This window comes from Malurus melanocephalus, unplaced genomic scaffold, assembly GCF_030028575.1.
Source record: "Malurus melanocephalus ecotype Western Australia unplaced genomic scaffold, MMel_1.1 scaffold_219, whole genome shotgun sequence".
In the NCBI taxonomy this organism is placed as follows: Eukaryota; Metazoa; Chordata; class Aves; order Passeriformes; family Maluridae; genus Malurus; species Malurus melanocephalus.
Genome location: NW_026623451.1, coordinates 471,840 through 492,829, shown reverse-complemented (window position 1 = coordinate 492,829; position 20,990 = coordinate 471,840). Strand labels below are relative to the sequence as shown.

Sequence of the window (20,990 nt, the reverse complement as noted above, 5' to 3'; positions counted from 1 at the left end):
GGGTTAGGATTCAACTTGAATGCAAACCATAACCCATCTTTTCAGAAAAATATCTGGTAGCATATTTGAAAGTGCAATCCTGTATCTTCTGGAATGTGGCTGGGGAGAGTGCAGTGGCCCACAGCACAGAGGTCAGATCTTTTGGGGCTCTGCATGTGGCATCAGGGTTTCAGAAAGAACTGGTGATAGGCAGAGCTGGATACTTGGCTCCCTTAGGCTCTCCTGTGACATTCCTGTTTGTGCTGAAGTAAGCAAGGACTGGCAGAGAAGTGCTAGAGCTGAGAAGAGGCAAGGAGCAGTACCAGATGCTGAAATGAGGACCTGCAATGTGTGTCTTTGCTCATTCCTAGCTGGGAACATTTGGGAGACATTTCTGCTCTGTGCAGGGCTTCTGCGTTGAAGGTGCAAGCTGGCTGATGAAGAAGGATCACTTCATTTCCCATGTCTGCTGCTGGGACTGAGCATTATTTAGAAGTTAGTGGGGGTGGGGATGGGGAACTCCATTGTGGGATGAGCTAATCCCTTCTCCTAGAAGCAGTAATGCTTCTCTTCCTGGCAGCACAGAAAGGACTTGGAGATCCTCCAGCTCCAGGTGTTTTCAGAGCACGAGATGTTGTAGGCWGTCATCCTTCCACAGACTGTGCTGAGAGCTGCTGTGGGTGTTGGTAGCTCTGCTCTGGTTTCAGTCACTGCTGGTTCAGCACCTGTGTCCASAGTCAGCTGTCCCTGTCCCAGTTAACACCTCAAACTGGGTCGAGAGCAGCTCTCCCTGGGGACACAGATTGAATGCCACAGGCAGGAGTGTGGATGTGGAGGCACCATCTGATAGGATGAAGGAGATCCATGTGAAACATGACACAGGCTGAGTCTGCAGCCCCTCTGAGGATGAAAAAGCCAGCCAGTCCAGAGCTAACCTTTCCAAAGGGACTGGCCCTGTGCCTGCTGTGTGACAGCTGATCCCGGTCTCCTCTGCTGCCTGAGATAGCACCAACATTGCAATGCGTTTTTTTTGGCTCAGAAGGCCCCAGACTGGTGAGGGCATGGCCCAGKCCCCAGTGTGGAGAGCATGGCATAGATTGGGGCATTGTGTGCCCCAGAATGTGGCATGAGAGCATGTGCACATGTTTGAGGGAGCAYGGCTTGCTGGGAACGTGTCTGGAGCACTACCACGAGGTGGGAGCCAAACCTGTGTGTCCACTCTTTAAGAACTCTGGACCAAACCTCATGGGTGGGACTGAGGACAGCAGAGGCACTGAATGAAAGAGGAGGAGGCCACATGAGAGTGCAGATCCTGCACACACGTGGGTGTGCATTTAGCCCTAATTCTCACCCCACTCAAGGGCAGATGTTAGCACTAACATAGCCCCACTCTCAGTGGTATGCTCCTGAGCTGGCCCAGGTAAATGCCAGTGGATTTAAAACTGAACTATGAAATACTGAAATWATGTAAATCCCACATATGGTGCTCAGGGTCCCAGGGAACAGCCCTGCCCAGGGCAGCCTGTGTGAGTTTGAGATCCTTGCTGGCCCTGTTGTGTTCAGCAACACAGCCAGGGTGTGGCTGGGCCCCCTTGCAGAGGCTGGCAGGAGCAGGGCTGCCATCCTCTTCCCCACAGATCTCTAATACACAGTGTGGGGATACTTTTCCTCCTCTATTCTTCTGCTTCTTCCCTCACTGGAGTTCCCTTTGTCATTTCCACACAACCCAGGGGGATTTAGTGCAAGCTGCAACATTTCAACACAAGCCATCAGCCTCCAGGAATGGGCTGGACAGGCTAATTTAAAGCAGAAGGAAATAAAAATGAATAATAAGGGAGACAACCGAGCAGACAAAAAGCAGTCATGACATTTGCATAGAGGAGGCAGCAAACAGTTGGCAGTGTGGATTGAAGAGAGGGTTTATGTTTTTTTCATGTAATTTGAGACTCTAATGATGGACTTATGTTGCCCGCTCTTCCTTTTTTCTTACACCTTACCTACTAAAGGAGGAGTTCTTGATGGGTAAGTGGATGCTATCCGCAAGACACCAGGGAATTTATTAGAGGTCACTTGAGCGCATTAGCTATACCTTCTTCAGGGGGTAAAAAGCACACAAAAAAAGTATCTGTATACCTTTTATTTCCAAAGGGATTTTTCTTTTTTCCCCTCACCCTCWYYYTCYTTTTYTTTTYTTTTTTYTTTTTTTTTTTTTTAATTTCAAAGCAATAAGCTTGTTTATTTACCAGTTTTTGCTTTGTACAGAAGCCCTTAATTTGATTTGATTTGGTTTTTTTGTTGCTTATTTTAGTGACATTTGTTCGGCCACTTTATTAAGGAAGCTTAAAAAATTCACTCATCTAAGATTTTGATTTATTTTTGTTTTCTTTGCAAATATTATGTAGTTTTTTTAACATGTAAATACCCCCCCCTTTTTCTTTTCTTCTTCCCTCTTTAAGGTTAAATAAGGGCTTTGTCCTCTGTTATATTTTTTTTGTTTAGTTAGTGATTTATTTTAATTCTTTGGTTGCCCGCTTACTTTGTTGAACTCTTTTGTTTAACATGAACCGCATGTTGATACTCTTTGCATGATCTCTAAATCTTCCCGTTATTATAGCAGGGGGAAAATAAGTTTCTTCTTACTGTGGATTTCTTTTAGGGATATGTGCTTTTGTTTTCTTCTCCTTTCTTCTTCTTCTTTTTTTTTTCTTTCTTACTTTGTTTCTTTCCTTTCCTTTTGTTTCAGTGCATCATGATGGTAAAATTTCTGGGTTTATTAAAAAAAAAAAAAAAAAAAAGCAAAGTAAAACCAAAAACAACCCCCCCAAAAACCATTCAAACAATGCCAAATGGCTTTTTTGCTTTCAGATCTCTCAGTCAGGGTCTTCTGCTGACCTCTTTACCAAAACAGACAGCCCGCCTGGCAACCTAGCCAGCCAGAATGGAGAGTATCATGAATATGACTCAGGAAACGATACTTCCTCCCCTCCCTCCACTCAAACGAGCTCATCCAGGTCAAAGGACAGCCAGGAGAAAAGAAGTCTAGTCCATGATGGCTTTGGCCATGCCTTCTCGTCCGGGAAGCCCAAACTGGCCAACAGCGATAACAGCTCTGATTCAGGAAATTCCTTCACCAGTTGCTTTTCCCAGACCAAGGGAACAGCTTTGGAAAATCTGTCTCCAGATGCCCAGGGACAAGACCGAAGGTCAGTGATTACCAGTAGCTGCTGCTGGCAGCYCAATACCTGGTACGTTGTTGCTCTGTATCTCCTGCCTGCTCGCCAGTTGCTGTGGTGAGCTGGCAGGGAGCTTTCTGTGCTCTGGAGGCAGGCAGGTACCAATCAGACCCACGGTCTTGCCAGTCTGGAGTCCAGAACCCAGCAAGGACCAGTACTGTAGGCTGAGGAGGAAGATAAAACCCAGCCATTGCATCCCTGGACATTGCTTGTGCCGCTGCTTTGGCACYACTTTGACTAATGCAGGGTTTGGGCCTGGGTCAGGCTGTGTCCACAGCACATCCCTGCTCAGCTGGGCATGGCTGTGTCAAAGAAAAGAGAGTATGGCCCTTCTGGGCACAATCTGAAAGGGTCATCTGGGCATTGCCATGCTRATTCTACCCCTCTGCCTAGGCAGGGAAGGGAAGTGGGACTTGTTTTCACACAGATCATTGTGAGCTGTTCTTTCACCTGTCCTAATGAGCCAAATCCARTGTGCCACCTCTCCTTCACAGCTGGTCCAGCACTGGTCCAGGGTGACAAGATTGCATCTCCTGCCATTGGGGAGCACAGGGAGGGGCAAGCACTTGGCTGACTGCAGGATAACACAGCAGCAGCTCTGTGCACTGGGGCCCCAGGGCATCCAGGCTTGGGCAGGAGTCAAGCCATCACCCAGTGCCACAGGTCATCCTCAGGAGAGACGAGTAGCTGCCAGCCTCCATTACTGCCTCCCATTGCTGGGGGTTTGCCAGGGGATGTTGGGAATGAGGGCACCGAAACGTGGCTGGTACCCAGGGCTGTGCTCAGGCAGTGGTGGTAGGGAGCTCTTCCAGCTCAGGCCCTTGGGTCCTAAAGGCTGAAAGATAGAACCAGGACATGGTTTGGAGCACTGAATGTGACAGGAGSGAGCCAGGAGAAGGGGTGTTAGTAAGAACAAGTCTCATTTTTCAGTCAGAAGGTAAAATTTTAGGTCTGTATGTACTTTTCATATTGTGACTCCAGTGGGATAACTCTGCCTTCACATGGGTGGAGCTGGGATTGCAGCTGGCCCCGGCTGCTGGGAGGCTGCCTGGCTGCTGGGCTCTGACCCTGGTTCATTCCCAGGGCACTTCTGCAAGTGGAGGAATTCACGCAGCGCTGTCCAAAGGCAACAGGACATGCCTGCTCAGTGCCCACTCTTGCTGCTGGAGCACAGCCCTTGCCTTGCCATGCTCTGCCTTTCCCTTACTGCAGCACATCTTTGCTCCCTGCCCAKGACCAGCACTGCTCGCTGGCCTGAGCCAGGCTCTGTCAGCCAGACACCTCTGGGGTGTTGGGCATGGGGCAGATGAACTGCTCCTTGTGCCACTTGAGACCTCTTCCACACCTCTTCTCCCTGGCAGAGCCAGAGRGTGAGCTCTTGGGCTCTGATCCACATGCAGGGGGGTCTCCTGCAACAGCAGCCTGGGGAGCTGAAAGGTCTTTTTTGCCTCCAGTCAGGGAATGGGAGAATGGAAATATTTTTTTTTTTTCTGGAGCATTGTGCTCCCTTCAGCCAGGAACCAGTCCCAGTTCAGCCACAGCTTCAAAACATGTCCAAATATATGTTCACAGAGCGTGCCTGTCCTCATGTCTCAGCTCTTCAGAGGAGAAGAAGCGAAGCTTCCTCCCATCCCCAGCCCCCAGCTCCCCGCTCAGGCCTTGCTCCCGCAGCGCGTCCTACACCAGCACGGGCCGATCCTCCCCCGGCTCCAGCCGCTCCCGCTCCTCGCACCACAAGGCCTCTCCCAGGCACTCCAGAAGCAGGTCCTGCTCCTCGGGAAAGAGGTAAGGCCAGCTGAAACAGCTGTCTCTGTCACCCTGGGCAATGTCTAACTCTTGCCAGCTGGCAGGCTCCTTGCAGGGGGAGGTGTAAGAGTTTGGGAGGTACCTGGAGATCCACAAGGCTTGGGGTGAACTGGCCTCACAGAGCTGAGCTGAGACCCTGGAGAATGGGACAACTCTTCTCTCTTATGATTTGCTTACCGCTTCATCCTCCATCATCTTTAACTCTTTCACGTTTCTTTCCTGTGTCCAGGTCTTCCTCACGTTCCCCCAGCTATTCCTCCAAATCCTGCAAAAAAAGTCCTGGGAGTAGGAGTTCGAGGCCTCGCCGGAGCCCCAGTTACTCCCRCTACAGCCGTAGCAGGTACAGCTGTCCACTCATGTGGTATTTGCTGTCTCTCCTGGGGTGTGTGCTGCCTCACACCTTCCCCCTGCCTCCATCCCTGTCACGCTGGTGTGAGCTGTGGGCAGAGCATCAGGCTCCATCCAGCTGGGTCTGCCCACGGCTCTCACCACCCACACAGCCAGCAGCCCTGCAGCAGGCTGCAGCCCCTGTCAGACAGGGATCTGATTGCAGCAGGCAAAGGCACTCTATTTCCTAGAGTCACAGCTCTGCCAAAGAATTGTCAGGCCTTGGGAMGTGCCCCTGCTGTGAGGGCAGGTGCCAGGTACCCTCAGGCTGGCATACAYAGCCTTGCAGAGAGAAACACAGCCCAGGCACCTCTACTCCCTCCACACACCAGAGAAAACCCAATCTCACAGCTCAACCCTAGAGATGCCTTTGGCAGGTTTTCCTGGTAGCATCTCTGCTGCTGTGAACATTTTGCAACCTCAAAATCTTACATTCCCAGGGTCGATTCTTGCAGGCTTTGACAATCCCCGTGCTGGTGAAGAGAATGCTTCCTGCATGCAGGGATAGGCAGGYCCTTGACCTGTAACGTGTTGTTCTGCAGATGGCACTGAGCAGGGTGTATGAAGTCAGCCACACTGCACAGAAGGGCCTGTGCTGACRTGTATGGGAATTTAACAAAAGAGAAAACCATGGCAACACTGGCACTCCTTCTGGYGAGGCTTGCAGAGCCCTGCAGGGCTACCAGGCCCTGAGCTCACGTGGGGCCTGCTGGCAGGGCTGTTGCTGCCAGCTCCAGCAGCATGGCCAGCAAGAGCTAAAYACAGCCTGCACCCACAGACACAGGWMYCTGGAATTCACCTTAGTTTGGCAGTGCAAAGCCACGGGAAGACACTGCTGGAACCCCTGGACACAAGCAGTGGTGTCCATCTGTCCAGCCAGATGTGCRTCTCTTTGTCCAGCTACGTGAGTGCTCAGGGAAGAGTGCTTAGAGCTGTCCCTTCTGGAGCTGAGCATCCTCTGCTCATCTGTGCCTTCACAGATCATTGCCTGCACATCCCTGACCCCCCCMAAGCCCAGCAGTGACATTTCCCATGCTGTGCCTCCCCCAGGGACCGCGAGCGAGAGCACAAGTACAGCTCCAGCGAGAAGGAGTCGCACCGGGAGCGTGAGCGGCAGCGGCGGCGCCGCTCCTATTCCCCCCTGAGGAAACGCCGGAGAGACTCTCCCAGCCACCTGGAAGCTCGGCGCATCACAAGGTAAGGGGATGCTGTCCCATCCTTTGGAGACAGGCTCAGCTGGCACTTCCTGGGGGGATGTGGGCTGTCCTTGGGTCCCAGCCCTTGCCAGAGGAGGTTTCTCCAGGAGACTGGTTTCCCTGAGCTTGATGAGCAGGCCCTTCCGCCCCTTCTAAAGCTTGGGGATTTCCAGCTGGAGGCAGASGGAGGATGGAGGGGTCTCAATTTACAGTAGCTGAAGGAAAAAGGATGATGAAGTCAGAGCAGGGASTCAGGTGTCAGGAGCATTCCCTCACAGGGTTTTTATTTCACTCTCCCCTGTGGYAGATATGCCACACAGGAGAGAGTCAAATATTGACTCTAACCTTCACACAGAGGGCCCTTTGGGACAACATCAAGCAGAGCCCAGCTTCAGACTTAGTGGCTGGGACATTCCCCGGGGCTGTGGGAGTGGGTGGTTTGAATCCMAAGGCCCGTCAGCTACCTGATCTCTTTTTTCTTCTAAGCAAACAAAGTCACATTTTTGGGAGCATTGTGCAGAGTAAACTGTGCTTTTTTGAGATTTTGACAGTAAACCTGCCCCTGAGTTGCTGGTAACCCACATCTCTCTGTCTCCACAGTGCCCGCAAACGCCCCATCCCCTACTACCGCCCCAGCCCCTCCTCCTCCAGCAGCGCCAGCAGCTATTCCTCCTGGTACAGCAGCTTTAGCCGCTCCCCGAGCCGCAGCCGGAGCTACTCCAGCTACCGGACGAGCCGGAGCCGAAGCTGGAGCAGCAGCAGCGCCGAGGGCAGGAGCCGCAGCCGGAGCTCGGGCCCCAGGAGCAGCCGCAGCAGGAGCAGGAGCTATGACTCAGGAGCCAGCTCCGGCAGCCTGCGTCGTTAGGGAGTGCCGCTGCTGGCTGACACCGCGTGCCGGCGTCACCGCCGCATTCCTGGCATTCTCCGCTTCCTTCCCACCTACCTGGCCATCGATAGCGATCATCCCCGATACTGATGTGGTGGCATTGCCGGGTCCCCCTTCCCCGGTGCCCTGGTGCAGTCCCTTCACCCAGCGCGGAGTGGGTGGATCAGCCCCAACTCCCCCGGCCGGGCTGGGGGAAGGGTCGGTGCTTTATAGAGGATCTGTCACGACAGACCTGCTCCATCCTCCCTGATGCTCCCACCTCCCCGTTGCTACCGCTCTCCAAAGCACTACCAGCTGGTCCAAAGGAAAGAGTTCTGCTCCTTGCTCTTTTGACAAACCAGGAACCAACAAATTAGCTTCTGTTGGAAGGACAGACACAGTCAGGGAGGATTTGCTGGAAGGCTTCAGTGATAAGGGGGATGACTGTCCCCACCAAGGCAAATATCAGGTCCTTTGGGTCTCTCCTCCAGAGCTGTTGCCCACTCTGCAGAGAAAATATTTATTTTTTGCCGGTCAGCTAGTYCGTGCTTTAAATAGAAGGCTAGAAATCTCTCCTGCTGTAATTMCTTGGGAAAAACAGCTGTTTGCTCTTTCTCGTGCCCTTTCCTGCCAGGTAGCAGCACCTTTTGCAGGGCTGTTTTACCCCCCCAGCACTGACTTGCTTGCAAACAACCTGYTGAGGTCTGAGACAGACCTGGGGGTGGTGGGGTACAAGGCAGAGGGGAGGTGGTGCCATGCTGTGCTCCAAGGGCCAGGCCACATGTGGGAGACAGGAGCCATGGCTTTCCTTCTCAGAGGAAGCCTCAGTTTGAGTTTAAGTTTAAGTTTCTCTTCAGGGAGCGTTGTCCTTGGAGCGTGATGCTGGTGGGACTGGAGGGAGGGGCAGAGATAGCCCAGTTGTGGGGCTCAGTCAGAACACACAGGGTTAAAAGGGATTTGCATGAGCCAGGGAGTCCCAGTACCCTTTCCTCGAAACACGCAGCAGTTTGAAGCAGGATTTCAGGAACTGATTGCTCCTGGAGCCCCTCTGGCAGCCCTGAGGCAGGATCAGCAGCGCAGTTGCAGGGCTGGTGCCAGGCTGCAGGAGGATGTGCTCGTGCCCCAGTTTGTTACTGGGAGGCTGGAGCAGTGCAGGGGGACAGGAAGGGCCCCCACTAATGCCTGTTTTTCCAGGGAGCCACAGGCCGCCCTGGGCCCTGGGGTTTTGTCTCCCTGCCAGCCCAGCTGCCTGCGCAATTATTGTGTTTTGCCGGGTAACAAAGGCTTCTCCCAGCACAGGCTGAGCTGGTGCTGAGGAGTTTATTTCTCTTACAACACCTGGGTGCTTAGAGACGCTAATTTGGGCTTAAGACTTCCCTCCCTTCCTCCCTCCCTCCCTCCCTCCCTTTTTCCATCCCCTCCCCTTCCATCCTGCATGATTATTAACAAGTTTGGGCTTAATGAGTCAAGGAGGTGTGTCGTTTAAGYGTCACAGAAAAGGGCTGAATGGAGCCACCATCTGCGGGAGGAGAGGGGGTAGAAAGGAATGCAACCCACCCACCCAACCCCCCTATCTAAAGAGTTACCGACAGACCGCCTGCAGCAGGAAAAGGGACAAAACAACAAGTGGAGGAGGCTGAGTGCCACAAGCTGTTGTGGTGGAACTGGATGATCCCCTCAGCAAACCCATAAATCTGTTATCTGTTGGAAAGTACAGCAGGCTAGAATTTCATCTGGGTGGTACAAGAGGAGGTTTTGTATCAGGGTCGTCCTTCCCAGGATCATTCCTAGTGCTGGTCTGCCTTGGCCTGTCCCTTCAATGTCCAAAGCTCCCCTTTTCCCAGACCCTTATCCCCCACCTTGCTCTCTGCAGGCGATATGAGAGTGGCTGAGGCAGAAAGCTGGGCACTGGAATGGTTGGTGGCTTAGTGGGGATGTGTCCATCTTCTGGAAAGACCCTTTCTAGAGGGAAGCATTCCTGGTAGGGCTGGGCAAATGCTCCAGGGCTGTGGTTGAGGGATCAAAGATGGGATGTCACTGCCTTCCCTCCTGTGCTGGCCCTACCAGTGGCCCCTTGGCCACCTTCTGCAGTGAACTCCTTCTCAAAAGGGCTGAAAACCTCATGCTTCTTCCCCAAAGAGTCTCTCCCAGTCTGAAGCTGAAACACCCCATCCTCCTCTCTGTGAAGATCCAAAGGCAGTGATGGGAATCCAGACCYACCCAGCTCTACCAGTGTTTCAGGAGCAGCCTCCTGCCCCCAGCACCCTGTAATGCACACGTGGAGCTGTACAAGGAAGCAGCGAGCCCGGAGATCCAAAACTAGGAAAGGAAAGGAAAGAAGAGGGGATTTGTACAACTGGTGTAAATACCAAACTCACACTGACTGCAGTCCTCGTGGCTGGGGACCAATGATGGAAGCACCACACCAGGGTCAGCAGCATCCACCCCCCATGGGTCAGGAGATGACCCCGAGGRTTGTGTGGGGCTGACAGCAGCTCCTGCACCCATCCAGCTGATCCCTACTTCAAGGACTGCCTCTGCCTGTACAGTCCATGACAGCTAAATGCTCCTGGAGTTTCCCAAGCAAACTTGCATTGGAGTAAACCTCTTTAATTTATTTATTTATTTATTTATTTGTTATTATTATTCTATTTTTAATTGTATGTCAGAATGGATGCAGGTGATCACCGTTACCAGTATTTATTTATTCTATTCTTTTTTTTAAATCTAGCATTAAGTTATTTTTGGAACTGTTTGTTTGTTCAAATGTATCCATGCCGCCGCTGTCGTGTAAAGGTTTACAGCTCTGGCCCCTCTCAGTGAGGTGGCCGGAGGAGTGACAGTCACTCCTGCTGCCACCGTGTCCCTTTGCGCTCTCTGGAGCAGGGCGAAGAGCACGGGACGGACAAAGGGACGCGGGGCAGAGCTGCGTGTTTTCATGTTAAAATCTCGGGTTTCTCGCTAGATTTGTGCCGGGATGTGATGGGTGTGACCACAGGAACGGGTCTGGGACRTGTCGGGGGTCTGCCGGCCGGCCGAGCGCGGGCAGCTGGCGGTGCCACCAGGGGAAGTGTCGCCTGCGCGCGCGCCGGCCGGGTGCCAGCTGGCCCCCGCGCTGTTTGCCTTGGCTCCACCGCCAGCGCTCAGCCCGAAACCCGCCCCGCGCAGCCACCGCCGCTTTCCCGGGGAGGATGCCGTCGCCAGGACTCCCCTGCCGTGTTTATCCCTGTGCGCTGACCCACCCATGGGAAAACTAAAGGGATGAGACAGTGAGAGAGCGATCCCTGCAAAACCTCCTTGCAAAACCCAGCCTCTGGTGACGGACCTGACCACGTCTGTGTGTGTGTATGTGCACATGTGCATATACATGTGACCTTCYCTCGGTGTTATTTATTTTCTAACTTATTTAAGGTTTTTAGTACAAGCTTTAGTACACCCTCCCTGTTAGTGGGCAGCCAGGGTTTCTGTGGGCTTGCGTAAAGCCTGTGAGCTTTTCTGTCTCTGTGCCTTTTGCCAGTGCTTTTTTCTTTCTTTTCTTTTTTAAAGTTGTTTTTCTCATTCACTGCTTGTATGGATTTTTGCTCTACAGCAGACATCTCAGATTGCTGCAGGTGCTCTCTGCAAAGAGCAGGCTCAAGAGCAAGGCAGYTTGGTCATTTTGGTGTTGGTGAATTGCTGCTGTGGTCAGACACACAAGGGGTGTTCAGGGCTGGCCACAACATCAGGATAAGATCTTGGCTGTTTTTTGGAAACCCTGTCTCTCATTCAAAGGCTCTTTCCCACCCATGATTTTGATTCATCTCACAAGCATCCCTGCAGCCTTTCCCTGGCACAGCACATCACAACACCCGCTTCCAAATTGCCCCGCTGATCCCAGAGCCATCAGCTGTCCCCATTCACTGGACCGGCCTCGGCTCTGGGTTTGTCCCACCAAAGGATGCTTATCCCACCTCTCCCAACCCCAGGCTCCAGAAAATCCAACACCATTTCTGCAGGTTTGCTGGGAAGCAAAGATAAGGGATGTTTCAAAGCACTGTTCTGTTCTTTCTTCATTGGTTGCAGCACTCGGCTGAGCTTTGCTTTATGTTGACTGCAATTTTYTCAATGTTTTTGTTGTTTTGGGGACTGAATTTGTACCAAACTTGTCTGCAACAGCCAATCACTGTTATTTTGCTATGCATTGTACATATATTGAACAGGCTGAGAGGACTTGGCCTCTATTTAATATTTATTTCTTCTATTTATTGAGCATTACTTTAAAAAAAAGCTATTTGGGTTGTGCTGCTGGGTCCATGAAGGCAGGAGCCTTTGAAGTGTTGCCAGATATGTTGGAGAGAGGAAGGCAAATTGGGCTCATTTGGACCTCACCACCAGTATTTAGAGAGGAACCTCATTGTGGTGGAGATGGGCAAGGCAGGGGGAAACTCTCCATCTCCTTGAASCAGCTTCTGTTGACGAATCACATCCCCTGGAAAGGTGCAGGGAGTTCAGAGGTGACAGGCCAGCTCTGGTGGAGGAATAACCCTGCTCCTCTTCCTCTGCCATGTGGCACCAAAAATCCTTGGAGTTCTSTGATCTCCCACTGCTGGTCCCTTCCTCTCTCTCCTTTGCATCAGTGAGGAGGAAGGGGAAAGGATTGAAGTGACTGGCCGTGGTCTGTACCAGGAAGCAAGGATGTCCCCCCTGCCCCATCCTGMGACCCTCGTGCCATGTCCTGCTTTGCCCCCTTCCCTGAGCTCTGTGCCAGAGCCGGTAGCTTTGCCCACATGTGAGCTCAGTATCCAGGGCAGGACTGGGGAGGCCTCCCCTGTTGTCTCCAACAGGAGCAGAGCTTGCTGCAGGCATCCTCCCCCAGCTTTGAGAAGAGCATGGGATGTGTTAAAAATCTCACCCTGCCCCAGTGTCGCTCCACCAACGCCGCAGCCGCTGTTCTGCTCACTCGAGTGGGAGGTGTTGGTGCTCCTTGGGCAGAGCTGCTGCAGTGTGGACACAGCTCCAGCACCAGCAGGTGAGCACCCAGCACTCACAGAACTGTCTGGGAGCTGCCAGGTGCTCAGCCTCAGTGCTCTCAGGGTATTGGTTTGAGAAAAGGACAGGTTCAGGTACCTAAGTGAAGGTTTTGCCCTTTAGTGTCTGGTGGGGTTCTATTACCTCTTCACCAGAGAATAAATAATTCTCATGACTTAGYTGCTGCCTGGCAGTTTGCACATGACTGGGAGGGTTTCCAAAGCAACATTGTCATGGTCAAGCATCCCAAATTYTGGGCTGTTGCCTAGAGAACAACACCCTCACCAATCCAGGGCAGCTCTCCACCTTTGAAACCTAGGGACTGAGAAGAAGATTTAGAACAAAAGCCAAGATGAGAGAAAAGCTGCGAGGGAAACGGTGTCTCTGTTCTCTGCCTGTTGGTTGGTTCCACCCCAAATGACACCGGCACATCTGTTCATTTGAGTTCRTTGTAAAGCTCCCCTTGCTCTCCATCCACATGTGTTCTGTATCCTTTAGTCTTCCTGGGTGTTTGAGTTGTTAGCCTGGTTAGAAAAAGGTTCCAATAAAGGTTTGGACAGTAATTCCTTTGCATCATGTTCCTTTTGGATACAAGTGCGTGTGGTGGGATATTTTGGGTTGTTTCAGCTGCTCCGCAGGGAAGGGCATGTGCCTCCACTCCCAGCTGCCGAGGACTGGCTCCTCGGGGCATTGGCTGAAGCAAAAAAAAGTTGTGGGCTAGTATTTCTGGCAGCTCTCCTTTCCCTGCTGGGCCAGGCTCCTGCTGCCCTTTGCCAGGCTTTGGATCTCCCCACCCTGCTCTGGCACCGGGAGGCCCAGCCAGAAATGCGTCCGTCTGTCCCTGGAGGTCAYGCTGGGCTCACCGCTGCTCTCCTTGGGGCTGTGCCCTTCCCTTCCTGCACAGCCCTTGCTCCAAGCCTTGCAAAGAGCTCCCGTGCCACAGGGTCCTGCCATGGTCACCCTCTTGGCAGGAGCCAGGGGCAACAGGGCAGTGAGGACTCTCCAGCGCCCTGGAAGCTGCCCAGGGGAGTGGCAGCACTGTGCCATGTCCCCGTGCTGTCCTCAGCAGGGCTCAGATGGACACCCAGGAAAGGTCTGGCCATGGCACAGATTGGTGATGGGGACACAGGGCACATCCCCAGGTCACTCGGAGGAGAAGGGGGGCTGCAAGGGCACTTCATGCTTCCCAGAGCTGATGTCGTGGGGTGGCTCGGTGGTGGGAGGCTTGGAATGACAACAGGAGCTAAAYTGGGATGGCCCAGAGAGGGTGAGAGCAGGCAGGAGGAGGGGACGTGTGACTAATCGGGATGAACTAGGCGACAGGAAGAATTCCTGGCCGGGGAGGGAGGATGGCCGGGAGCTATGTGGGAAACGTGGCATGGGGGATGTTAGGAGGCTCCTGGAAACACGGCACGATSGTGGGACTGCCTGAAACCTCCTCGGGGCTTGTCCCTCTCACCCCGCGCTCCGGTGTTTGCCCGAGTGGGTGCAGAGCTGGGTGCTGGGGCGATCCTGCTCCTCAGCCAGGCTGAACTCAGGCTGTGTGTGGCGATGTCCCCCAGGACTGTCCCCCTACTGTCACCCACGGGCACCGGGGGCCCCCAGCCGGGCAGGGCAAGGGAATGGCGGGGGCCGCTCAGTCCTTCCACAGCAGCTGCCTCCCTGCACCAGGGGTACTCAGCTGACACCCGGGACCTTCCCAGGCACTTCGGACCCCAAGGAGACCCCTGTGACGCCCAGGTGTCCCCAGGCATGTGGGGGACAGCCCTGCCCTCGCCAAGGAGGGGCAGCTCCCTGCCCCCAGCGCTGCTGCCGTGATCAGTACCACGGAGTGTCCAGAGGCTGGGCCCCTGCACGGCCTGCGCTGCATTAAACTCTTCCTGCTGCAATTACTTCCATCAAGTCCATTAGAAAAATTGCAGATGCCGGAGAGAAGGAGCGTGATGCAGAGCCAGGATGCGGCATGAGGAAGTGGTTCCGTGTCCAGCACGTCCCTCGTGGATCACATCCCCTCGTCCAGCACACCCCGCTGCCCACCGGAGCCGTGCCTGGCTCACCTCCGTGGGGATCCCCTCCCTGCCGGCCGTACCCCCGCCTGCCGCCCGGCTCGGGGCCGCATCTCCCGGTGGGTGCTCGCTCGGAGCTCCCCTCCAGTGCCGCGTCCGCGCCTCTTCCCACAGCGCGCAGCCCGCTCCCGCCGCTGCCCTGTAATTAGCCGGCCGCGGCTGTGATTAATGCCTCGCCCTGCCCGCATCGCGATTGCGGCAGGGCCGGGGCATGCGGTGGGGTGAGGAGGAGGAGGAGGAGGAGGAGGAGGCAGGTGCTGAGCAGCGCCGTGGACATCCTGCCGGCTGCCCGGGGTCTGTGTCCTGCCTGGACTTCGGGGATGTTTCTCCGAGCCCAAGTGGTGAAGGTGGCCAAGGAAGCGCTGCTGGAGAGGGTCACCCTGTCCCCTGTCCCAGTGCCCCAAACACCCATCCCTGGGGTCCCAGCGCCCTGCCGGTGCTGCGCGGGGGTGCCACCAGTGACCCATTTCCCGGTACAGTGGTACTCGGTGCCGTGGGGACACGTGGCTTTACAGTGAGGGGAGCAGCCCCACCGCGGTATTTTTAACAGGTGACACCGGGGCGAAAGCAGCCAGCCCTGGGTGAGCTTGGGGGCTATTTTGGGCGGGCAGAGCAGCGGGAGGGGGCGGCAGGGGCTGGGGCAGCCGGGATCCTGGGGCCAGCAGGAGAGGTCAGCTGCCACTGCCCAAATTCTCCACGGCTGTTTCATCCTCTCCAAAATACTCGGCTGACAGGGCAGGACTTGCAAAACACACACCCCCCTCCTCCGAAATCCATATAAATAGTACTCGCCCAGCGGCTGGAAGGTTAGAGAAGTTTCTGGGCTCCAGGCTCAGGCATTTATTGCAGCTCTCACCCGGGAGCAGCAGGGAAAGTTGCCCATAAAGTGCTGGAGAGTGAGAAGTGAGAGAGAAGCTTTTTAATCTCAGGATATTTGGGTTTATTATTTTTTTCTCTCTCTCCTGACAAGAAGTTTTATTTTCCTCTCCCCAGTCCTGGGATCGCAGCCAGACAGGAAGCGTTTTCTCGCGGCCAGAGAGCTCCCTCCGTCCTTCCTGCGCTCCTCCAGCTCCCGGTGATTCAGCCCGAATTGATTTTCTCATCGTCCTTCACCTGGTGCCGGGAAGGAGGAACCGTCCCCGCGCACCCGCGTCCCAGCCGGGGTGGATGCGTCTCCTCCGGGACAGGCTCCCGGGGGAAGTTTGCAGCCAGGAGCGGCCGCACAGAGGCTGAGRCTCCGTCGGAGAGCCCCGGGGACGCGCTCAGACCCCTCCGAAGGCAGCCATGGCCGATAGCCAGATGCCCTTCTCCTGCCATTATCCCGGCAGGCGCAGCCTCCGCGACCCTTTCCGGGAGCCCGGCCTGACCTCGCGCCTGCTGGACGATGACTTCGGCTTGTCGCCCTTCCCCGGGGACCTGACGGCGGACTGGCCCGACTGGGCTCGGCCCCGGCTCACCACCACCTGGCCGGGCCCCCTGCGCGCCGGCCTCGGCCGCGCTCCCCCCATGGCCCCCGCCTACGGCGCCCACTTCGGGGGGTACCCCGAGAGCCGCAGCCCCGCGCCCTTCCCCCGAGAGCCCTGGAAGGTGTGTGTCAACGTGCACAGCTTCAAACCCGAGGAGCTCACGGTCAAAACCAAGGATGGCTACGTCGAGGTGTCAGGTGAGAGCCAAGGCACCGGGGAGGTGGCACTGCCAGCTCGACGAGTTGCTGCAAAGTGCCAAAATCGCCTTTTTTTTTTTTTTTTTTTTAAGGCAGCGGCAGCAGCCCCACGCTCGGGAGCAAGGGAGGGCTGCAGCAGGGCTTTGGGGCAGCTCCAGAGGCAGTTCAGGTGTCATGGGGGGATCTGGCCCACGAGCTATGGTGGTTTGCTGCCAAAATGAGGAAGGACACGTGTCCTTTGGGGTAGATCTCCCTGCTTTCTGCCCTGGCTGGCAGCACCCGGCAGCGAGCGGCCAAGAGGGCCCCCAGCTCTGCTCGGTTAATTATAGCCAGGGTGAGGCCGGCACGGAGGGAGATTCCCTTTAAAGGGGCAGAGGGAGAGGCTGCGAAGAAGGGAGCAGCTGCTCCACAGCCCCCAGCCCAGCCCGGCTCTGAGCCGGCCAGAAACGCGTCCCTGAAAAGTCARTTAATGGAGGGGACAGTGGGTGTGGGGTCCAGCACATCTGGGGTGCCCTCGGTGTCCCATCAGCACTGACATTCCCCATTGTCTCTGGGTCCTGTGGCCTGGGGTTGCCAGGAAGGGCTGGGGCTGCCACCTGAGGCAGCTCTGGGTGTTTATTTGGATATCACAAGGGGAAACCGCAGGTCAGGGGGGTCCAGGCAGCCTCAGGCTGATGCTACAGGGACTGGGACCCCAGCCTGACAGAGTGGTGGAACTTGTCCTGGGGAGTGGAGCCAAGGGGGATGCTGCCACCTCCAAAGGTTGTATTACTTGTTTATTTTTATTTTCTTAAACCCCAGCTCTTGGCAGGCTGTGAGACCCCAATTTCCCACTGGCTGTGCTGTGTCCAGCATCTCTTTTCCCCGTGGAGAGGCTTCCTGAGCCCTCCCTAGAGGAAGGATTTGCACCAGGGAAGGGAAACAGCTGCTCGGAAAACTTTCCTGTTGGGTTTAGTGGTTGTTGTTTATTGGGGAAAAAAATAATCTCCTGGTGAGGTGCTGATGTGGGGTGTCGGCCTTCCCTGCAGGGAAACACGAGGAGCAGCAGGTGGAAGGAGGGATCGTCTCCAAGAACTTCACCAAGAAAATCCAGTAAGTACTGCTCGGCCCTGCTGAGCTTCGCCAGTCCCCGCGCCCCAGCTCACACACGCCGGGACTTTTCCACCCCAAAATCTGCCCTTCTGCAGCACGTGCCGGGCTGGTTCGGGCCACAGAGGCATTTCCCAAGGGAGGGAAGGAGGAGAGGCCTTTTTTGAGGCGCTCTGTCAGTCTCCTGCGTGCCTGCGGCTGCGCCCGGGGCAGGAGGGGCGGCAGGAGGAGCCGTCCCCGGGGTGCAGCGGGGCACGGCGGGCTGACAGCCCCGGGCGCATCCCTGCTATCCCTGCATCTCCGTGATGTCAGGGAGATCGCTATCGCTGACTCACCCACGGCTCGCTTTGGCAACCACAGCCGCAAAGGAGAGCCCGGGGGCCGGCGAGCCCCGACCGATGCGGGGGGCAGACGTTAACAGGGAAAAGCATCAAAGCCCAGGSCATGGGAAGGGTTTCCTCGGCTGGCAGCAGCTCAGCTTCGCTCTTCCGCCCCGGAGGAGCCCCGTGCATCCCGAACTCCCACGGGAGCGCTGGGGCAGCGCGGCGCTCCCTCCTGCTCGGCGCTCGGCTCCTTTTACGGGCAAGGCTCGCGGCTGACGTGGATTTACTCCCGCGCCGCGGCCGCGCAAGCRGCGCTGACATCCCGTCAAACACATCTGCGGAGATTAAACAGAGCTCCCGCGGGGCCGGGCCGSCCGGGGGCCCGCTCTCAGTATCCCCCGCACATTCCCAGGCGCTCCAGTGTTGTTACTGGAGCCGCACGCCGGGGTCCGAGGGTGGGGCTCCACCAGGGCTGCAGCATCCTAACCCGTCCCATCTTYCCTGCCGCCCTGCAGGCTGCCCTACGAGGTGGATCCCATCACGGTGTTCGCCTCCTTGTCCCCGGAGGGGCTGCTGATCATCGAGGCGCCCCAGATCCCCCCCTACCAGCAGTTCGGCGAGGGCAGCAGCGGCAGCGAGATCCCCGTCGAGAGCCAGGAGGCCACCTGCACCTGAGCAGCCACCCGCGGCCCTCCCGCGCCCCGGCACCCCTGTCCCCCGTCCCCTGTCCCCCCCTGTCCCCGGCCCCTGCGGCGCGGTGTCCTGACAGCCTCCGGCACGGGTGACGGGTGCCGCTCGCAGGGATGGCAGCACCCGCCACCCCGCTGAGAGCCGGGGCACGCACCGGGTGCCAGGGCCACCGTCCCCGAGGGCTGGCAGCGCTCTGAGGTGCCGGTGGAGATTTTGTGCCCACGGGGCCAAGCGGAAAGGATGTTCCTCCTTATGGTTATTGTTCGCTCCGWGTCCCTCGGATGGGATATTTATAACAATGGCGAAAAAGGGGCTGTTTTTCTTCTCTAAAATTGACATGGAAACCCATAGCTCTGTGTCTTTTCCTCCTCCATGAGTTGTTTTTTTGTTTTGTTTTTGTTTTTTTTTAATTTACATCTCTGCAAAGGACACGTGTCCAGTGGCGGGGCTTGATGGCGTGGCCTCCATCCTGAGAAACCGCCCGCGTGCTTTGAACGTTGGTTTGGGGTTTTGGTGGTGTTTTTGTGGTTTTTTTCCTTATTTCCAAAGAGAATTTGTGCTTTTACTTGTCAGACCTGTGGAATAAAACCCAGTTGATGTTCTTAGCCTCTGCTTGTCTCTGCTGAGCTGGTGGGTTGGACACAGGGCTGCAGGAGAGGGGGATGTCACCGTGTGCCGCCTCCCAGCCTGGCATGGTCATATCCACAGAGGGAAGAATGAGAGAGATGTGTGGGAATGCCTGTGRGGAATTCTGAGTCCCAGCTGGCACCGGGCTGGGGAGGCAGGACCAGGGGCTCACCCTGTCCTCAAGGGGTTAAAAATGTTCTTCCTGCTCGGGGGTGCTAAACCAGGCTCTGAGCTGGGTTTGCCCAGTGCCCATTTCCATCTCACCGTGCCAGCTCCACAGGGCAGCACTTCCCAAAGGAATGGGAACGTTCCTGCTGCGCTGTGGGCACAGCCTTAAAGCCCGGGGGCAAAGCTCCATTTGCTGCCACGGTCTCGGTGGGTGAGGGGAAATTTTCCATCGATCTGTGCAGCACCTGGGCCGGGCACCCAGTTTTCCATGTTGCCAGGACCTGGGAGTTAAAAATACAGCCTCACGTGTCCCTCTGCAGCTCCTTTGGGACGCGGTTACCAACAACAGCCACCACGTGCTGCCAGCCCCGGTGCCACCCAGGCGCCCGCGTCCCAGCTCGTGGGGGGAACCTGGGGACTGTCACCTGGCTGTGCAGGTTGGATTTAACTCACAGAGCTGTGACAGAGCACAGCCAGCCCCAGCTCGGCCATTGTGGCTCTGCCAGGCCCGGCTGTGAGCGCGGTGATTTTTATGAATAAAATCTAATCCTGGAAATGCGACACCGCCACGGCGCTGGAACGCCACAAAGTCATGAGTCACAGCTGCAGCCCTGTGTCCTTGTGCCACTTGGAGCTGTCGTGCCCTGTGGGTGACACCTCTCCAGCACAAACTGTCCCTCCTCTTCCTCACCCCTTCAAAGTGTTATTTTTATCAGCCTTTTGAAAAAAACATCCCCAGGCTCAGATTTGTCCYCTTTCATGAGAAGGGCCCCTGGGGACACGCTCAGGCCCAGCACCCAGGCTGGCTGTCCCCAAATAGACCCTGGCCCTGCACCCATGCCTGGCACAGGGTGGTTCCCCAGCCACATCTGGGCCCCTCTCCCACCCCAGGGTATTTGGAGAAGTCCCCAGGCTGCAGCAGCACCAATGCTGGGATAAAGAGAGCTCTGGGCTCAGCTTTGGGGCTGCTGCACTCAGACAACAGCTCCAGTTCTTGTTCTTGCTGATCCTGCACTTTGGAGTGAGTTTTGTTTTTCTTTAATCGCTTTTTGCTTTATTTGGTTCTGCTTGCTGATGAATTCCTTAATAGYGTCTTATAAAAGCTGCTGTGAGCTGCATTAGCAGTAATTTCTTAATGGCTGRGGTTGGCACTGGCAATTAGCACCGAGGACCTCTTCTACAGGCAGCATGCTTGGACCTGTGCAGGCAGCAGCTTCCTGGGCTCTTGGATGGTCTGGAGTGTCACATCCTAATGAAATAATTGTAACTGGAGAGCTGGAGGCTCTTTCTGAGCACCRCCTGATGATCCACACGAAGGAGGTTTTAAACAAGCAAATGTGAAAATCAGTTTGGAAACATGGGGGCACTTCTGCAGCAGCCTCTGCCCTGTGTCTGAGGAGATGGGGTGGGATGTGTGCCTTTCTGGGGCTCTGGGGTGAGCAGAGCTGGGGCTGGTGGGGAGTGGGAGCTGTTTGTTCACCCTCACTCGTGTGTGAGGTGTTGGTTTGGAGCCCCCAGCCCCACAAAACACAGCAGTAGTGGGGTGTGAGCACAGGGAGCATCCTGTGGGTCTGACCCCAGGGCTGTSTGAGGGWGCTCRGGAGGCACTGACACCCAGGCTGTGYATTTTGGGACCCCTSTCACACACAGGAAAAAGGGCAGGACTTTGTCAGCAATTCACACTGCACAGGGCAGYCACACCCCAGCCACAGCAGGACCTCTCTGCCAGCCCTGTCCCAGCCATTCCTGAAGGACAGTGCTCCCTGATTGTTCCTGGAGCAGCGTTAGACCTGCCAATGTCCACATCATCCAAGAACAAATGATTTTCTCTGCTGAAGGAGTCAGATGAACTATCCTAACCTGGCCTTTCACATCCCTTCACACCATTGCT

The 20,990-nt window shown here is 55.7% G+C and overlaps 2 protein-coding genes across 2 annotated transcripts in view; both read left to right on the top strand.

The window, feature by feature from the left end:
* Positions 1 to 7,653, top strand: part of SRRM4 (serine/arginine repetitive matrix 4) — a 39,456-nt gene extending 31,803 nt beyond the window's left edge. The window contains exons 9-13 of the mRNA XM_057374226.1: positions 2,845 to 3,182; positions 4,785 to 4,997; positions 5,248 to 5,358; positions 6,456 to 6,602; positions 7,202 to 7,653. Coding sequence (XP_057230209.1) covers positions 2,845 to 3,182; positions 4,785 to 4,997; positions 5,248 to 5,358; positions 6,456 to 6,602; positions 7,202 to 7,466 — 1,074 coding nt within the window. The 3' untranslated portion in view covers positions 7,467 to 7,653. The remainder of the gene's footprint in view (positions 1 to 2,844; positions 3,183 to 4,784; positions 4,998 to 5,247; positions 5,359 to 6,455; positions 6,603 to 7,201) is intronic.
* Positions 7,654 to 15,336: 7,683 nt separating this feature from the next.
* On the top strand, positions 15,337 to 18,909 carry HSPB8 (heat shock protein family B (small) member 8). Its single transcript, XM_057374223.1, has 4 exons — positions 15,337 to 15,442; positions 15,533 to 16,202; positions 17,231 to 17,294; positions 18,130 to 18,909. The coding sequence occupies exons 2-4, from the start codon at positions 15,824 to 15,826 to the stop codon at positions 18,287 to 18,289; spliced, it is 603 nt and encodes a 200-aa protein (XP_057230206.1). The 5' UTR covers positions 15,337 to 15,442; positions 15,533 to 15,823; the 3' UTR covers positions 18,290 to 18,909.
* Positions 18,910 to 20,990: the final 2,081 nt, after the last annotated feature.

What these genes read in the sequence shown, in the direction of transcription:
- HSPB8 (XM_057374223.1), top strand. Translation starts at nt 15,824, where the DNA reads ATGGCCGATAGCCAGATGCCCTTCTCCTGCCATTATCCCGGCAGGCGC. An exon ending in TGGCTACGTCGAGGTGTCAG is followed by an intron (nt 16,203 to 17,230) that starts GTGAGAGCCAAG and finishes CCTTCCCTGCAG; the next exon opens with GGAAACACGAGGAGCAGCAG. An exon ending in AACTTCACCAAGAAAATCCA is followed by an intron (nt 17,295 to 18,129) that starts GTAAGTACTGCT and finishes GCCGCCCTGCAG; the next exon opens with GCTGCCCTACGAGGTGGATC.